The sequence below is a fragment of the Podarcis bocagei genome (assembly GCF_964188305.1).
Source record: "Podarcis bocagei genome assembly, chromosome: 4".
NCBI classification, from domain to species: Eukaryota; Metazoa; Chordata; class Lepidosauria; order Squamata; family Lacertidae; genus Podarcis; species Podarcis bocagei.
Window position 1 is genome coordinate 71,474,078 of NC_138128.1, and position 16,865 is coordinate 71,490,942.

Sequence of the window (16,865 nt, forward strand, 5' to 3'; positions counted from 1 at the left end):
TCTTTTTGTAGCTGAGCCGAGCTACTGTGCATGACCCCCAGACTGGGAAACTGACCACAGCACATTACAGAGTCTCTAAGAGGTAAGGGGACGCTGGTATGTCGATAAGTTGCTACAGGAATTCTGTTCGCAGTGGCTTGTGTCAAACTTGGTGTGGGATTCTTTACCTCCCCCCCCCCCACTTCAACTAATTGCTAACTAGATGAAAAGGATGGAGCCTTAAAATAGAACACTAACCTCTGTGGCTCTGGAAGTTTGGAAGGCTTAAAGGGGAAAATCCTCAAATTTAAACTCTGTGGGTAAAGAACCAGTCAAAGTTAAACACTTCAGGAATGTCCTTGTTTCTCCCACACTCAAATCAGTGAGTCTTAGGTTGCAATCCCATACATGCTTACCTGGAATAAATCCTGTTTTAAGTCAGTGAGCTTACTTCTGGGTAGACATGTATAGGATTGCTTTGTTAAACACTTCTGTATATGTGTCAATGCATGAACCTTACTTTCTTACCTGCATGATCCCACCAGAATTAACACAACATTGTTTTATTTTAGAAAGAATCCTTGTAAACGACATGCTATATAGCATCTGCTTGCTTTTACTTCTATGTCAGGATGCCTGTGTTAATCTTAAGCACTTCCTAGGAGGCACATGGTAAACAGGAAACACATGCTATGTTAATGGTAGCTTGAGATTCCTAGTTCGGATTCTATTTTTAAATAGTTAGTGTACTAAATATAGTAGTTGTCTTTTCCCATCCTTTTAAATGTGTATGATTAAAAGTTACTGTTTATGGCAAAAAAAAAAAATCCTTACTGGCTTAAGGGGGTATTTCAGTGAGGCACTTATAAATACTGTTAATAGTTTGTAAATCATTCAATTTCATGGGTTTTTCTTCTTATAAAAAAAGTATGGCATAAGCAGCCTCAAAAATTATTTGCTATTATAATATGCCTGTCCACAAAAAATGCCCAGGGGAAAAAAATCTAGCTTTTACATCAAATGTGTGTAAATCAGGATTTGTGCAATATGTCCAGTACTTCCTGAAAACATAACATGAGATTTTCAAGATGGGAACTAGCATGCAAGAGCACGCTTGTGTCGCAAATTTAGTGGAGAAAGTGGTCTTGAGCTGTTTAATGGATCAGTAGTTGACCCTCATATACACCTGTTGCAAAACATGGGGAATAGTTGTTCAGAGGAAATGAATGTCTCCTGTTAAGGTGCTATCCAACACTTTTGTACAAGAGCCAAGCTGATTTCTAAAGCAAAGGCCACTCGTTAATATTAAACACCTTCTTGAAGCTTGCATCGTGTGTGTTGATTCGAGGAAAGAGAAGCTGCCTTGACCTTCAGGGATTTGTTACATTAAAAGCCACAATTCTGGAGCAGACAAAAATGCAGACTGCTTTCCTTTAGTAATTAATTGTTTCGTCTGCTGTTTCATGTGTGTGGTTTTAGTAGTGATAAAGTGTAGGAACTAATGTGTGAGTTGTTAGGTATAATTTGTGCCTCTGTAACCTCCTTTTAGAGCTGTTCTTCTCCTGGTGGTTTAAATCACAGTAGAACCTATTGTGGACATTCAAAATATTTACGTCAGCTGCAGTTAATATCCGCCAGTGGGCTGTGCATTCTGACAATCCAGTTTGAATCTGTTTTTGCCTTGTGCAGTTCTGTGAAAAGTTTCACACACCAGGCAATATTAAGAAGACAGATTTTTTTCAAAACCGAAATCTGTATTGCCGAAGGAGTAGGTTTTCGTTCCTGTCAAGGATATTAGTGTTTTTTAATAAAAAAAACAACAAACTAGTAAAGCCACATTTACAGGGAACCCAAAAACTCTCTCGTGTATTTTTAATAGAAGTTTGCTTCCTCCTCCCAAACATTCCAAGCACTCTTTCCTAGCTAACACATTTCTATATTAACGGCATGCCTCTGCTTATGACAGGACTACTGTTTGTGCTGAAGTACGTGGCAGGCTGCATGACGGTGGCATTTTGCCAGCAGTGGAAAGCAGCATTTAGAGCCAAGCCATGTGTATGTAGTCCCATAATATTTTGGCCAGTCTGACTTTCAGGAAACTGCTGGTCGTGATGTATGCCTGTGAAATAGCCAATTACTCTACGATATAGTTTCCTCTCTAGAAAGAAAGTGTGTGTGGGGGGGGACTTCTTTAAAGGAATTTATTTAGCCCATGATAGTGGAGTCTCCACCAGACAAATGCATGCATTTCAACATTACTTTTTTTAGGAACAGTCCTTCCTAGTAGTGCCGTTTTTAAAAGCTTCAGTGGAAAGATGCTGAATCTTTTAAGGAATGAAAGTAAATGTTGATGGAAGTGAAGGTACCTTTCTTGAGTATTAGTTTATTTCAAAAGGAGAGAACCTCAGAAATATTGTTATGCCCACTAAATTTAACTTTTAACAACATTCAACATGGAAAAGCTTTTTTGATGCTGTCGAGAGCAATAAGAGCACATTGCAGTGTTCAGAGAGCACAATTTCCCTCACAAATGATATAGAGGCATTGCAGGATTATTTTAGCTTCCACATGACTGTGAGCTGAAATGAAAAGTGCTGACAAGTGATCTTCCTGGGAAAGGAAATGGGAGGATATGCTTGTTCCTCTTGCAAGATAACGTCTCTCTCTCTCTGCCCCCCACTCCATTTCTGATGGATATGCAATTGATGGGTATATGTTGACTGAGTTGAAGTAGAAAAAAGGCATTGAAACAATTTAAAGTTGACATTTTTACGAATTAGGCTACAGGAGGAGAAGGCTGAAACATTACAGCAGGCACAGTAATAGAGAAGCAGCAGTGGAACCCCTTCTGCAAGTCCGTTTGACTCCCAGAATGGTTCCAAAACCAAAGCGCGGCTTCCGATTGGCTGCAGGAGCTTCCTGTACTTAATCGGAAGCTGCGTTGGATGTTCAGCTTCCAAAAAAAGTTCGCAAACTGGAACACTTCCAGGTTTGCGGCGTTCGGGAGCTAAAATGTACTGTGTTTATTTAGCTTCATCCTTACTGAAAGAAAACTCAGGGTGGTCTACATTACAGCAGAATATAAGAATTAGAACACAATATAAAATTGCTGTTAAAAAGAAGGAGCTGAACAACCTTATTCTGCCAAGCTTTCATTCAGAATCTAAAACGCGATTTAGAGCTTGCCTCATACCTAACAGCTCTCCATTCTGGCTGGGCCTGACAGAAGCTGAGGCAACTGTCCCCAATTGAAAACCACGGAATAATGTATGCCCATCAACCCTGCCTACCCGAAAGAGTTCCAGAGCAGCTTTGTATAGTCACTGGAAGAAGTAACAGGAGATGAGGTGTTCCATAAGAAATGCTGGGCTAGGCCACAGACGGCTTTGCAAGTAAAAACCAGCACCTTCAATTGAGTCCTGGAATAACTGACTGCCACTACAATGGTGGCTTCATAATCGGGCAGAAGGGGAGAAGCAAGCTTAGTGGCTGCAATGTGTGGAAGGAGGAAGATGCAAGAAGTTACTGTGGTGGTGGTTTGTGTGCAACCAGGAGACATGGTCATAAGGGTGAAGGTGAAAACAGGTACAAAGCTGGGCTGCAGAGCAGAAAAGAGAAATCGCTTCAGAAAGTAGCTGCATGGGATGAGATGGGGAAGCCAGCGGGTTAATGTAGGGGTAATGAAAGAGGGGTTATTAAGTGGTGCAAATACTAGTTTTTCATTGTAACTAACTTTGCTTGCTGTAATACGAATTTTCTTCTTTAGGAAATAATCGCTATGGGTAATGCTTTATGTGACATGACATTGTTTTTCGTTATAAGAAATATATTCTCTCTATATATTTCTTATCCTTGCAATTGCTCTGTATGCTAACAGTCGTTCTTATAGTTTCCCCCCTAAATTTCCTTGCCTACTAACTTCAGACAAACATTCAGCTCTCCCTTCTCCGTACCCTTTGAGATTCTGTAACCTGTGTGGTGTCATATTTTACCGCTCTTGATTAGAGATTTGCTGTGATCCTTTTGAAAAGGAGGGTACTAAACAAACTCGAGTGCTAGTGAAAATACAGTTTAATCCTTTCAAACTGGTATATGTACACGATGTGTTTCTGCAAGGGATCTTTGACCATCGATGGTGCATAAAAATCACGTTTGCTAATCGAACAACTAGCTTTTGATTACTGTTTGGTTTTTAAGGTGTACAAGCCGTGAAACTATGGTCTTTAATGTTGTCCAAGCTTCTAGAATATGTGGGGAGTAGACACCTTAACAGAAAATTCAGGTTTGAATAGAAAGAGGCAGAAGCTGAGTGGGCACTTAAAAAAAACCTGTGTGTGTCTGGTAGGGCAAAGAATTTTGGCAGGAAGAGAGCCAAACACTTAACAGCTTCTCCAGTTTCAGATAAGATTGTGCTATTCCTCTGCCCCCAGCCCTCAGCCCACATTTAAATGAACGCTTCTTCTGGACACTACTTTTTACTTGGGAGTAGTCCATGTACTTTACTGCTTCAAACAGTCCACCCCATCATTACAGTCCCTGGTAGGAATGGAAATAAGTTCTTGTGACTAATCTAGTCTTGAATCCAACTCTAGTCTTTATTCCACAATAAAATGTGTTTGCCTGTAAAGGTGCCACAAGACTCATTGTTGGTTTTTTGTTGCAAAAACATGGCTAGCCCTCTGGAAACTAGTCTCGTACAGTGAATTGTAACCTTGTACAGTGGTCACAATCCTAAACACCACTTATCGGCGATCCTTCTGCTAGCTCAGTAAAATGGTTTTCAGGATAATTAGTAATATTTATAGGAGAGCCCGCACCCCATGTGGTGCAGGGGGCGGGGCAGGTGGAATTTTTGCTACATTTGGGGCAAGAGTGGAAAGTAATCTTGTTAAGCCACCATTTGCTTATTAAAATACAGATGGATAATACAGGGTTTAGTCCATTCATCCTTAGCTGTTTTTTGGACAGCTTCTAGGGCAACTGTTTCTGCCAGCTCTTTAGTGGAGAGGTGGGAATTTTGAGTGCAGTTCTGGCATGGAGAGGCTTCCTGTTTTTCACATATATCAGCATCAACAGCTGAATTGGTGTAGGTAGGGTTCAGGTATACACCATGATGTATATGCATATATAAGAAAGCAAGATAGAGCTTTTTTCACAGTCAGGCTCTCTGGTTTGACAGGAGAGAGTGGGTGGTATTTAAGTTTAACTAAGAGGAAACCCATTGATATCATTGGACCTAACTTATTAACCAATGGACCTGTATTATTTTCAGTGGGTTTATTATGCGAGTTAATTTCCACGAGTTTATTATGTGAACTGCAGTGCACCACTGCAGCATTTCCTTCGCAGTCGTGGTGAATCAAAGAGGGTCTGTCATACATTGCAATACTGTGTATATCATGCTCTCCCAAGTGTTCTTTTGGGTCACAACTTACTTCACTTGATTGTGGCCAACCAAAGGGGATTGCTTTGAAGAAATACAGCAGAGCTTCAATATATGCAAATAGGGCTAAAGTTGTTCATTAAGTGGAGTTACTGAGTTGTCGGCTATAACATTTAGTGTCGGCATTTGCCTGTAGGCATTTTTGCGCAGTTAAAAAGTTGTTTCTTACTAGTCTTGAAAAGTGATGCTCTGATCGTACTGGTCAGGAATAATATCTGTTTCCATGTTTAGTGCCTGGCTGTCTGGATATGAAAACCCTGTAGTAGCACGTATTAATGCAAGAATACAAGATCTTACAGGACTGGATGTTTCCACAGCAGAGGAGCTCCAGGTGAGCTGAGGAGATATTGAAAAACCCAAATGCCACCCCCAAACCCCACGCTACTTCAGTATTAAGAATCTTGCTGGCATCAACTCATCTCGTACTGGTTTAAATAAAATATTCGAATATGTTATTCGTGTTACCCTCCCCATTTCTTAAAAAAAGGAGAAGACTTCAAGAGCGTTGGTTCAAATTTTCTTCTTCACATTTGATTTTTGCTTGTTTTACTATTGTCTGCTGTGTTAGCAGATTATAAAGTGGCAAACATGTAACTGAACCCCAAAAGTCCACTTTCAGAGAAGCAAATTTAGAAGAGAAAAGCAATTCTGTCTGCATGTTTGCTTAGCCCTGGCTCCGTTTAGGAAGGGTGGGAGGGGGCAGTGTGGCTCATGCAACTCTGTTTCACTCTAAAGTCATGGCTTTTCATTGAAATAAAAAAAATAATGAGCTCTGTTACCTGTGTTTTTGTGCAGAATGCAGGTAGCCACAATATTTAAGTGTATGGTGGAAAATTTAAAAATGCAAACTCCAGTTCAGAATTTTCTTGGGTGAGTTCAGTTGAGCAAAACAGGGAAAAGATTTTTTAAAGGAGAAGAAAAATGTTATATTAGGGTGGGAGCTACATTGTTGACATACATTGTTTTAATAATTTGAAAATCATTTTTTAATGGAAAATGAAGTTGGTGAATCTTCAGTAAAGGCAAATGAAAGGGAAACCTCAGGCCGTTGCTTAATTTAGTTCCTTATTTGGGAGAGTAGACTCAAGTTGGTGGCACTACTAAAGAGGGCATAGTTCAGCCTTTATTGGTTTGTTAATTATTTGTACAGTGGAACCTCGGCTCCCGAATGCCTTGGGAGCCAGAACGTTCAGGCTCCCAAACGATCAAAAACTGGAAGTGATTGTTCCGGTTTTTGAACGTTGTTTGGAAGCCAAACGTTTGACATGGCTTCTCATTGACTGCAGGAAGCTCCTGCAGCCAATCAGAAGCTGTGCCTTGGTTCCTGAACCATCAAACGGACTCCTGGAACAAATTAAGTTCGGGAACCAAGGTTCCACTGTACTTACTTACAACCTGTCCATCACCAGATGGCAGGGTGGCAGTGAGGTTGGGACCATGTGATTGCAGTGGGTGGGACCTGCCAGTCACCTATTCCTGATGGTGCACCTTCATAGCGCCAGCCTTGCCACTGCCTTGCAGAATCGGTGCCAGTGCTGGGAGGGAAGCTGTGCCCCACCACACACATTGCTCCTGGGCCTGATTTTATGACACTCCTTGTTAGCAAAACATCAATGTACGTATGAAGCAGATACTTCATCTCTCACCCTGGGTAGTTCATTGGTTGTTTGTTCTTCTTCTGCTCTAGGTCGCCAACTACGGCGTAGGAGGCCAGTACGAGCCTCATTTTGATTTTGGAAGGGTAAGTCTTTCTCTGTCCTGCCTTTGTGCTTTACACGCACTGTGTTTCTTTCTTCCAGGTAGCAAATTATGGAGTGGGAGGACAATATGAGCCCCACTATGACTTTGCTCGGGCAAGTAAAGAGATGGGTGAAAAATGAAATAGTCTGAAGCCTAGGCCTTTCGGCCTGTGGCACAAATGTTTAATTGAGTGTTTGTGTTACATTCAAGTCTTCTAATCCGTGTGAAATGATTAAAGTCCTCTAAACCACCATTTGAACAACAGAGAATAACAAATATTACCAAAATGTTAAAGTGAATGTTGTTGTTACGTGAATGAAAGGATTAAAGGGGGAAACTGCAGGAAATGGTGGCTGGTACATTTAAGGTGATGGTATTAAAAAAAAAAAAACAGAGCTCTTATGTCATAGTGATATATCTGCAACCAACCATACCATGAAGGGCTTTTAAAAAAATATCCAAATGGGTTTAGGCAGGCTTGGATATTTATGGGTTTCAGATCACTGAAACTGTTAACAGGTTTATACACCTGTTTTAAGTTGTTGCACAAATTTGAGGAACCAAGTGATCTTGATGGGATAACATCTCTGTTTCTCTTAATGTTAGCTTATATTTACTTCTGGGTGGGCTGCCAGATTTTTATTTTTTTTAATACTATCTTTTATTTTATATTGGGACAAGGCTGCAAGAAATAGGACAAATGATCTCAAATGATGGTTTATAGGGCATTTATGTGTTAAATAACACCGTCAATTAACATTTTTGTTTGAGCCCACCATACATTTATTAAAATTATTGCCTTAACATAAATCTTGATTTCCCTCCCCCCTTAAAAAATTATATACAGTAAGTCTATATTGGCTTATATGATGCATGTTGTTAATCGTTTTTTCCTCCCATGCATGCGTTTAGAAAAAAAACCTGCTTTTGAAAGAATATATTTGCTGTGCAATCCTGTTCAGTAAATCTCACTTTACTAAATGGAGCTTCCTCCCAGATACATATGTCTAATAATGCACCCTTCCAGCATATTTGCAGAAGTAAAACCCATTGACTTAAAGTAAGTGTGTATAAGAGTGCCGCCTTAATATACTAAAATAGCATCCAATAATATAATGTGTGGGAAACACTGGATTCTTCCCAAGCATGTACATGTGAAAGCAATTAGGGTTGAGCAGTGGGGGGAAAAATCCCTTCTAATTCTAGGGGTGAAAAGCACATTGTTTGCTTTGACATAAATCATTTAAATTGCCAAGTGTATTTTAAACTTCTGGTTGCCTTGAGCTGCAGTTGGTGGTCAGCATACAATTTCTTGTTGCCTGGTTGTTCTATGTGATTTTTAGACCAATTCCTCTAATCTGCAGATGTAGGAGAGAGCAATGGAAACTTGTTCAGCCTAAAAAGATTAAGTACCTTCAAAAGTCATGTTACTTTTCTAGATTGTGATGGCTATCTTCATGGGATTTCTGAGAGGTCCCCAAAGACCATGTTCCCCAGAACTTCATGTATTTATTTTTAAAAAGCATACTTACTCTGTATATGCGTGCAACTGCAGGTGGAAGACATCTTACACCAGGCATAGGCAACCTTCAGCCCTCCAGATGTTTTGGACTACAATTCCCATCATCCCTGATCACTGGTCCTGTTAGCCAGGGATCATGGGAATTGTAGGCCAAAACATCTGGAGGGCCAAAGGTTGCCCATGCCTGTCTTACACTATTTACTATATTGCCCACTATACATTGGACCCAGGAGGCAATTTCTCACCTTACAGGAAAGATGTCTCTTCCCAGCAGAGAAGGTTCTTAGCAATGTAAACACTTCAGTGACTCATAAAGTCACCCTTTTTCCTTTAGCAGCCAAAAAGATCAGAAAGAAGACCCTGGACAGGCAGTGAACTGTAAGGGAGACGCAGAGATCTAAATAGAGACCATTATTTGTGGCACGATATGCCTTTTGCTTGTATTTATTTTTGATTCAGATTTGTCATGGCCAATGGCTACCACATTAAAGTTATTTGGATTGTATTGGAATTACACTGCTTTTCATCCAAAAAGGCTCACAGAGCAGCTTACAGATCAATTTTTAAAAAAAGATAGCCATTGCCCTCAGGCTTACAACCAAAAAGTCATGACACACAACGAAAAACGAATGGGGAGGGAGGAGGAAACATGTAAGCTTAGGCATCCGTCCTTAAAGTTACAGTTCTTATATTGATCAGCTGAGATCAGAACTGTTATCCATCACTGGAAGGAGTTAAGAGTTCTCAGTCGCAGCATCAGAGAGATGCCATGTTAGGATAACCTAGTAAGTAAAGTCTAACAAGGTCCCAGGACACCAGAAGCATACCTTATGCTTTAAGAACTTTGTCTGCTGATAGTGTAAAACTCAAATGCTGAAATGACAGCTTATTTGAATGGAAACCTTTAACTTCTAGGTGAAATGCTTGATAATTTTTCAGGTAACTACTACTAATTTTCCCTTACTTACATCATGCATTCTAAAAATTAATATTTGTAAATGTCTACCCTAGCGCTAACACTGTGTGCCATTGTTGGGTTTCGCTTGTACAGTAAGACCTTGTACTGCATGTTTTTCTACACAGAAAGATGAGCCGGATGCCTTTAAAGAACTGGGTACAGGCAACCGAATCGCAACATGGTTATTCTATGTAAGTAAGATACTTTGGAGGCAAGATTCAACCATGTCACCAAAAGAGCTTCTCTCACACAGTGAAAATTATGAGGAAATGTGTGGTTCTTTTCACAATTCTTCTGTTTGTGTTATGGCAGCATAGCCAGTAGCTGTGCATCAACGCTCACCTGATTGCATGTTTCCCATGTTGATGCTGCTTCCTAGCAGGTGGGGAAGGAGGGAGGAGAGTGACAGTGAGGTCACCATGGTCCATTTTCCGTGCACCAACCTCACCTTTATCTCCTGGTACGCAGCAGTAATGTGGGCCACGGGAGGTCAGGCGAGCATCACTGGATTGCCTGCTGCCAGGGACCATAGTTCTTCAATTGTTTTGTTTTTAAAATAGAAAACTACAGTGTCCTACATCTTGAGAATTGAAAGAAAGGGTCACAAACCTAAATGAATGAAATGTCTGTGTCTAGCTAGGTACCTTTGTCACAAATATCCTCTGTCTCTTAAGGCTTTTAATGCAATCTGTACCTGCCCAGATATCATTCCAGCATCCGCAGCGTATTCCCCGTAGATGATGGGGTTTCCTTTCATGTACAGGTTGGTGATTCCTGTACTAGAATGTAGTACTGTGTGCTTCTAGTGGAGTGCTTTAGATATCCGTGTGGTACAGGCATACCCCTTTTTTTAAAAAATCAATCTGCCTTATTGTTCAAAACGTCAATGGCAAAAAAACCCCCTACAAAGTGCTGCAGTACCCTTGAGATCAGATCAGTAGTGAAATCTATGGGATTACTTGTTGGAGTAGCTAGCTTAATGGTTCACACAATTTCTTTTGTCAGATGAGTGATGTGGCAGCAGGAGGAGCGACGGTATTTCCTGAAGTAGGAGCTAGCGTTTGGCCTAGAAAGGTAGGTGAAATACCTGTTTATCATAGCTGACAGTCTCCATACTCTTCCTTCCACTTAAAAGCCATCTATACTGCATCATATAATGAAGCTGTGTGAAATGTTCTGAATGAGAAGATTGGTACTTATACATATCCTGGCTTAGAGGTAAAGTGTGCATTAGGCTCCCAGTACATTTCCGAGCACAATTCAAAGTGTTGGTGCTGACCTTTAAAGCCCTAAATGGCCTTGGTCCAGTATACCTGAAGGAGCGTGTCCACCCCCATCATTCTGATTGGACACTGAGGTCCAGCGCCGAGGGCCTTCTGGTGTTTCCCTCACTGCGAGAAGCCAAGTTACAGGGAACCAGGCGGAGGGCCTTCTCGGTAGTGGCACCCACCCAGTGGAACTCCCTCCCACCAGATGTCAAAGAGAAGAACAACTACCAGACATCTTAAGCCAGCCCTGTTCAGGGAAGCTTTTAATGTTTGATGCATTACTGTATTTTAATATTTTGTTGGAAGCCGCCCAGAGTGGCTGGGGAAGCCCAGTCAGATGGGCGGGGTATAAATAATAAAATTATTATTATTATTATTATTATTATTATTATTATTATTATTACTAATAGAAAAATTTTCTGGTGCAAACTGAAACATTTTTGATGCGAAACACCCTGTGCAGATTAATTCAAAATTTTACGGAAAACTCACATCGCTGCCAGGGGCTCAATAGGTGATGTGTGAGCATAGCGCTGAGGCGCACTTAGAAATCGCAGGGGGGAGTAATGATCAGTACATTTCCCACACTTTTGCTGTTGCCTGTGGTTCCGCCTGTTTTTAGCCTGCCTTAGCTTTTCACTTTCCAGAAGTTAAACTGAAGACAGTTTAATGAGTCAACTCGGCTTTATATCTTCCCAGGGGACAGCTGTATTTTGGTACAATCTTTTTCCAAGTGGTGAAGGGGACTACAGCACAAGGCATGCTGCCTGTCCAGTATTAGTCGGAAACAAATGGGGTAAGTATGAAACCAGAGAATTTGCACAGACATCATAGCTGCCGCATTTTGAACCATTTGCACATAGCCAAAAGATAAGAACAACAAAAATATCATTCTTAAATGAAATGTGAGAGCGATGGGTAGGAGATAAAACCTAAGCAAGTCCAGTTTGCCGGCTACTATATAATTCATTGTAGGTAGGTGGGGTTTTCCACAGCAAGTTCAGTATTGATCTTTTCAGATCAATATTACCAGGTGTTCAATCACCTCAAAGGGTTGTTAGTAAATAATAATCTCATTGTTCAACAATAAATAGGAAGTGATTTGTCCTGCCATGTTTTTAGTTAGACTTTGGGAAGTTGCCATTCTGTAACCAGAGCAGTCTTTTACAGACTAATATGTATTCACAGAGTTTAGCCAGGTGTGAGTAACCGTAGTAAATGTGCCTCTTCTCTCTTCCTTTTCCTGTAGTATCCAATAAGTGGATCCATGAACGTGGGCAAGAATTTCGAAGACCGTGTAGTTTATCAGAGTCGGACTGATCCAAACCTCTCCCTTTTCTCTTCCTTTTTGTGCAAATTGCAACTTCCTCCCACGTTTTCCTTGATTAACACTGATAGTTTTACACTAACACTCCCCTACAACTTTTGTCTCCAGTGCCAACCAGTTCTTCATCTCTGGACCTTCTTTTACATAAGGACAAATGTCTTTGCTAATATACTGTTTTAAATTTTTTATAGAGAGAGTGTAATTGATTTTGAATGTTTTGAGTTTCCATGGCCAAAATAACTTCTGCCAGAGACACTATAAACTACATTCTGCTGAGGGTAGAATGAATATGGACAGTCTGCCCTCAGATAATGACTTTTTGCTTGGAGGGTAAGATGCTATACATGTCTTCCACTTCTGTTCCTTGTTTTTAAGAATGCCTGACCATGGCTATAGAACTGTAGACAAGGGCTGTGAGCTGCATCCCATTGACATCCGTAGCAAAACTCCCCCACCGATGCAAAAGATCAAGGGCTGTGTCCCTGAGCCTTAACTTTCTGGGTGACTTTTCCAGCGTTGTGAAAGTTCAAACACAGAAAGTCTTCCTTTTTATATTTTAAAAAAATGCCTCTTGGATGAACCTGGCCAGTGATCCTAAAACAAATGAGCCAGCAGTTATGCACATAACTATATAGCTGCTCAAGCAGTTCTGTACTTTTTGCAACTTTCCAAGAACAGTTTTGTGGGAGGGACAGGACTTGCTTTCCAAGTATGAATCTACTTCTGAACCATATCACGATTCAGCTTCTTCCTTTAAAAAATCGATTGCTGCTTTTATCGTTTTGTAACTAGCGAAAAAACACTATGGATCCATAGAGACAAGAACATTGTGGGCTTAAAACACAGCATTGTGCCTTAGTCTCGGAGTTTGATTTGTATAAAAACAATTTGTATGATGAGAAGACGCACACTTCCATTCCCAAAATGCCAAACTTTCCCCCCAGCCGAGGTGTTTTGTGACAAAGATGATATATTTATAATACTAAATCTTTTTGAAAGCTTTTTGTTTTGTGTACTTTGGTATGTTGTGGACCCTGAATGCGTTCTGTTTCAGTTTACTCGCCTTTTACCTAACTAGGGCTGCGTTTACACAGGATGTTAATTTGAACTCTGCATCATACGCAGTTCTGAAGAGGTTAGTCATAGCCGTCTTCCTTATTCTTCTGAGTAAGGGTTTTCATTATTATAGACAAGTCTCTGATCAGAGCCTTTTAGCATGCCTGGTGTACCTTTGATGCTTGCTGTCAAATACAGCCAAAGTTGTGCCTGAACAAAGATGGATGATTTGGAATCCACTGTGTACACATTTACTCCTGGCAATAGTTGGATCAGTATTTTGGGACAGAAATGGCTGGTTCCTGTACAAAATCTCTTCTGACAAGGTAGGTAAGTGTTTCTGATGCAGCTGAACCTACTAATCGAAAGACCTTGCATCAGCCTAAAATTCCTGTGGTAGCAGTAAATGACATCTTGATTCTGTGGTGTCATAAACAGGCACTGGCTTTCCAAAATTGCTGCAAGCTGTCGAGAGACAGAGAGTATTTAAATGGTATGCTAAATCTGAAGCAAAGAGAACCATTTAGTCCCGTACTTTCACACTTTAATACTGGCCAGGTTTTGTGGTGAAGACAGACATACAGTGGTACCTCGGTTTTTGAACCTCTCTGTTGTTTCGGAACTCGAACGCCGTAAACCCAGAAGTAAATGCTTTTGTTTCCGAACATGCCTCGGAGCTCGAACATGCCACACAGCTTCTGTACTGAGTTTTCCGTATTCAGTTTTCGAACATTTTGGAACTCAAATGGTCTTCCAGAACGGATTACGTTTGAAAACCGAGATACCACTGTAATACAAAGAGAGAGCTCAAAGCTTGTACCTCAGTGATGGAGCAAGTCCTACGAGCTTTACAGTAAAAATAACTGATGTGCATAATAGTGTATTGAATGTTAGCTAGGAAAACCGTTTCCCTTACAATAAAAAAGCAAAAGCAAAGCTTGCTCTAGGAATTAGAGGAGGGGATGCTTTAGTGACAGGGTGCAAGGGCAAAGGAAAGACAACTAGCAAGATGTACAGCTCACTTCTGCGACAAATATGCAAAACTAGTTTTATTAAGAACTCAGCCCTGGAGAGCAGTAGGTATGTTACTCTGACTGCAGTGCAGCCATTTCTAAAATAGCCCCATTGCCGTAAAATGTTAATGTCTGTCTTCACATTTTTTGGTGGAAGATTTTGAGTGCACACGGGGTTTTGGGTTTGTTTGTTTTTAAACAAAAGTTTATTTTGCACCATAGCTCCTTGGTGCATTTTGTTTCATTGGGAAAGTATGCCTCTTCCATTGAAGTTCCTCATCGTGCCTTATTTGTGCCTTTCTGTGGTGCATAAGCACAAAGATCATTACAGGAATAATAAGGAACTTGAGTTAAAATGGGAGTCTACTTGAAACATAGTACAGTGGTACCTCGGGTTACAGACGCTTCAGGTTACAGATGCTTCAGGTTACAGACTCTGCTAACCCAGAAATAGTACCTCGGGTTAAGAACTTTGCCTCAGGATGAGAACAGAAATCGTGTGGTGGCAGCGGAAGGCCCCATTAGCTAAAGTGGTACCTCAGGTTAAGAACAGTTTCAGGTTAAGAACGGACCTCCAGAACGAATTAAGTTCTTAACCTGAGGTACCACTGTACCATGCCACCTATTCAGAAATAGGTTTGCCTGTGGATAGGCTCTGCAGCTTGCAGTTAAAAACAACAAGCCTTTGGAGTGAAGCTGTAACTGCAGACACAATCCAGAATGAAGAGAGCTCCAGTGTTGAAAACATGAAGCTGCTATGTACCAAGTCAGAAAATATTGCTATTTGGAAACCTTGAATTGGAGATTACACACATTGCCTGGGTGAACTGTAATAATCTAAAGACGGAATCCACATATATGAGAATAACTTTAATTAGTTCGTTTAAACTGTCATAGCAAAGGCCAGTCCTTTGATTATGTAAAGGCCGTAGTTCCATGCCCATTTACTTTATGGTAACTCCTGTTGAACTCTTGCCACTCGATTTGGATGTAACTCTAACTATAGTACAGTGTTAATGTGCACGAACCTCAGTTTCGAAAACTTCCTCCCCACCTCCAAGACCACAGCACAGCCATAAGGAGGAGATGGCACACTTTCATGTTTGTTTTTATTTCTGTTTACAACCAACTGCAGTTTACCATTTACACCCAAACCCAGACAATCTGTAGTTAGTCTCATCTACGGTTTAGTGAGCGTGCCAATCTTGTAAACCATGGTTTGAAGTTGGCTTTTTCCTTTAACCACAGTTAAGAGTAACCACAGTTTGTCCGAGTCTATATGTTACGGTAAACTGCAGCTAATTGGAATGATTAGCAAAACACCCCAAATTCCTTGTTGTAGCTGTCTCAGGGTGCCTCAGGTTACTTTAAAAGAATCAATTGATTTAATTTAAGCACATCTGTAAGCAGCGTGCGACAGTGACAATTTTAAGGTAAAGCAGTAAACATTGCAATGTACTTCAAACTGAAGCACTTATTTTGCTCTCATTGCTTTTAGTGCCTATTACTTCCAAGTGTAAAATACATCAGCTTAATTATATTGTGGAGTGCACTGCCAAAAGGGCATGCATAAATTGAGAAGTATTGCAGAAGGGATGATTGTGACAATGAGCCTCTTGGAAGATGCTATAGACATGAATTCACATTCGATCAGGATACTTTTATCCTTGAGGAAAATGTTGATGGGCTGATGGTGCCAACTTCATTAATCCTTTTAGGTATTTAAAATGTTCTATATCAGAGCTGCTCTGATACAGAAGTTCAACCATTTCTTCCTCTTGGCAAGTTAAAGTTCAACAGCAGTTCTTATCCTTGGCTTTTCTCTCCATGGTAGAGAAACAGTAGCACTGCCAATCAGTTGGCACTCCATTCCTAAATGCTCTGCCAAATGAGTCAGTTTACGCTTGGACTTCCATTGAAAAGGGGTCTTCAGTGATTTACCTTCATTTGGCACATTTTCCAACAGTGAAGTTGGAAAACCACTAGTTTTGGGGAGTTTTGGATTTCAAAACTTACTGGGGTGGGGGAAATGTGGAACACCCGATTTCACCAAAGGGTGTTCTGTCTCTCATTACTTTTATATGACTGTTTAAAGACCGCCAATCAAAGCTGAACCCTCTTAACCTGGGGGAGAAATTAACATTGGTCCGATATGTTTGTTCAAAACAGGATAGGTGTTTGTTTGAACGCTATATTAAAACACTCTCCACTTTCTTGGCACTGTGAACATAGCCATTAGAATACAGAACACTCTTCTTTGTGTGCAAAAGTAATGCACTTTCTTTCCATAATAAAACCAACCCATGAATTGTAAACGGTCATGGGGAACACAAAGGAACACACTGGGTTTAGGAGCACTGCTCCTGTCAAGTTTAAACTACCGTATTTTCCGCCCTATAGGACGCACTTTTTCCCCTCCAAAAATGAAGGGGAAATCTGGGTGCGTCCTATGGGGCGAATGCAGGCTTTTGCTGAAGCTTGGAGAGCGAGAGGGGTCGGTGCGCACTGACCCCTCTCGCTTTCCAGGCTTCAGGAAGCTATCAGCAAGCCTGGGGAGCC

General features: G+C 40.8%; 1 protein-coding gene across 4 annotated transcripts in view; it reads left to right on the forward strand.

Annotated features, from left to right (window-relative positions):
• Positions 1-13,239, forward strand: part of P4HA1 (prolyl 4-hydroxylase subunit alpha 1) — a 30,405-nt gene extending 17,166 nt beyond the window's left edge. The window contains exons 9-15 of one of the 4 annotated variants that reach the window (XM_081189623.1): positions 12-82; positions 5,654-5,753; positions 7,110-7,163; positions 9,768-9,833; positions 10,648-10,716; positions 11,610-11,706; positions 12,160-13,239. In XM_081189623.1, coding sequence (XP_081045749.1) covers positions 12-82; positions 5,654-5,753; positions 7,110-7,163; positions 9,768-9,833; positions 10,648-10,716; positions 11,610-11,706; positions 12,160-12,230 — 528 coding nt within the window. In that variant the 3' untranslated portion in view covers positions 12,231-13,239. Of the gene's footprint in view, positions 1-11; positions 83-5,653; positions 5,754-7,109; positions 7,164-7,221; positions 7,280-9,767; positions 9,834-10,647; positions 10,717-11,609; positions 11,707-12,159 lie in introns of all 4 variants that reach the window. The other 3 variants (XM_081189625.1, XM_081189622.1, XM_081189624.1) reach the window with 3 other exon arrangements.
• Positions 13,240-16,865: the final 3,626 nt, after the last annotated feature.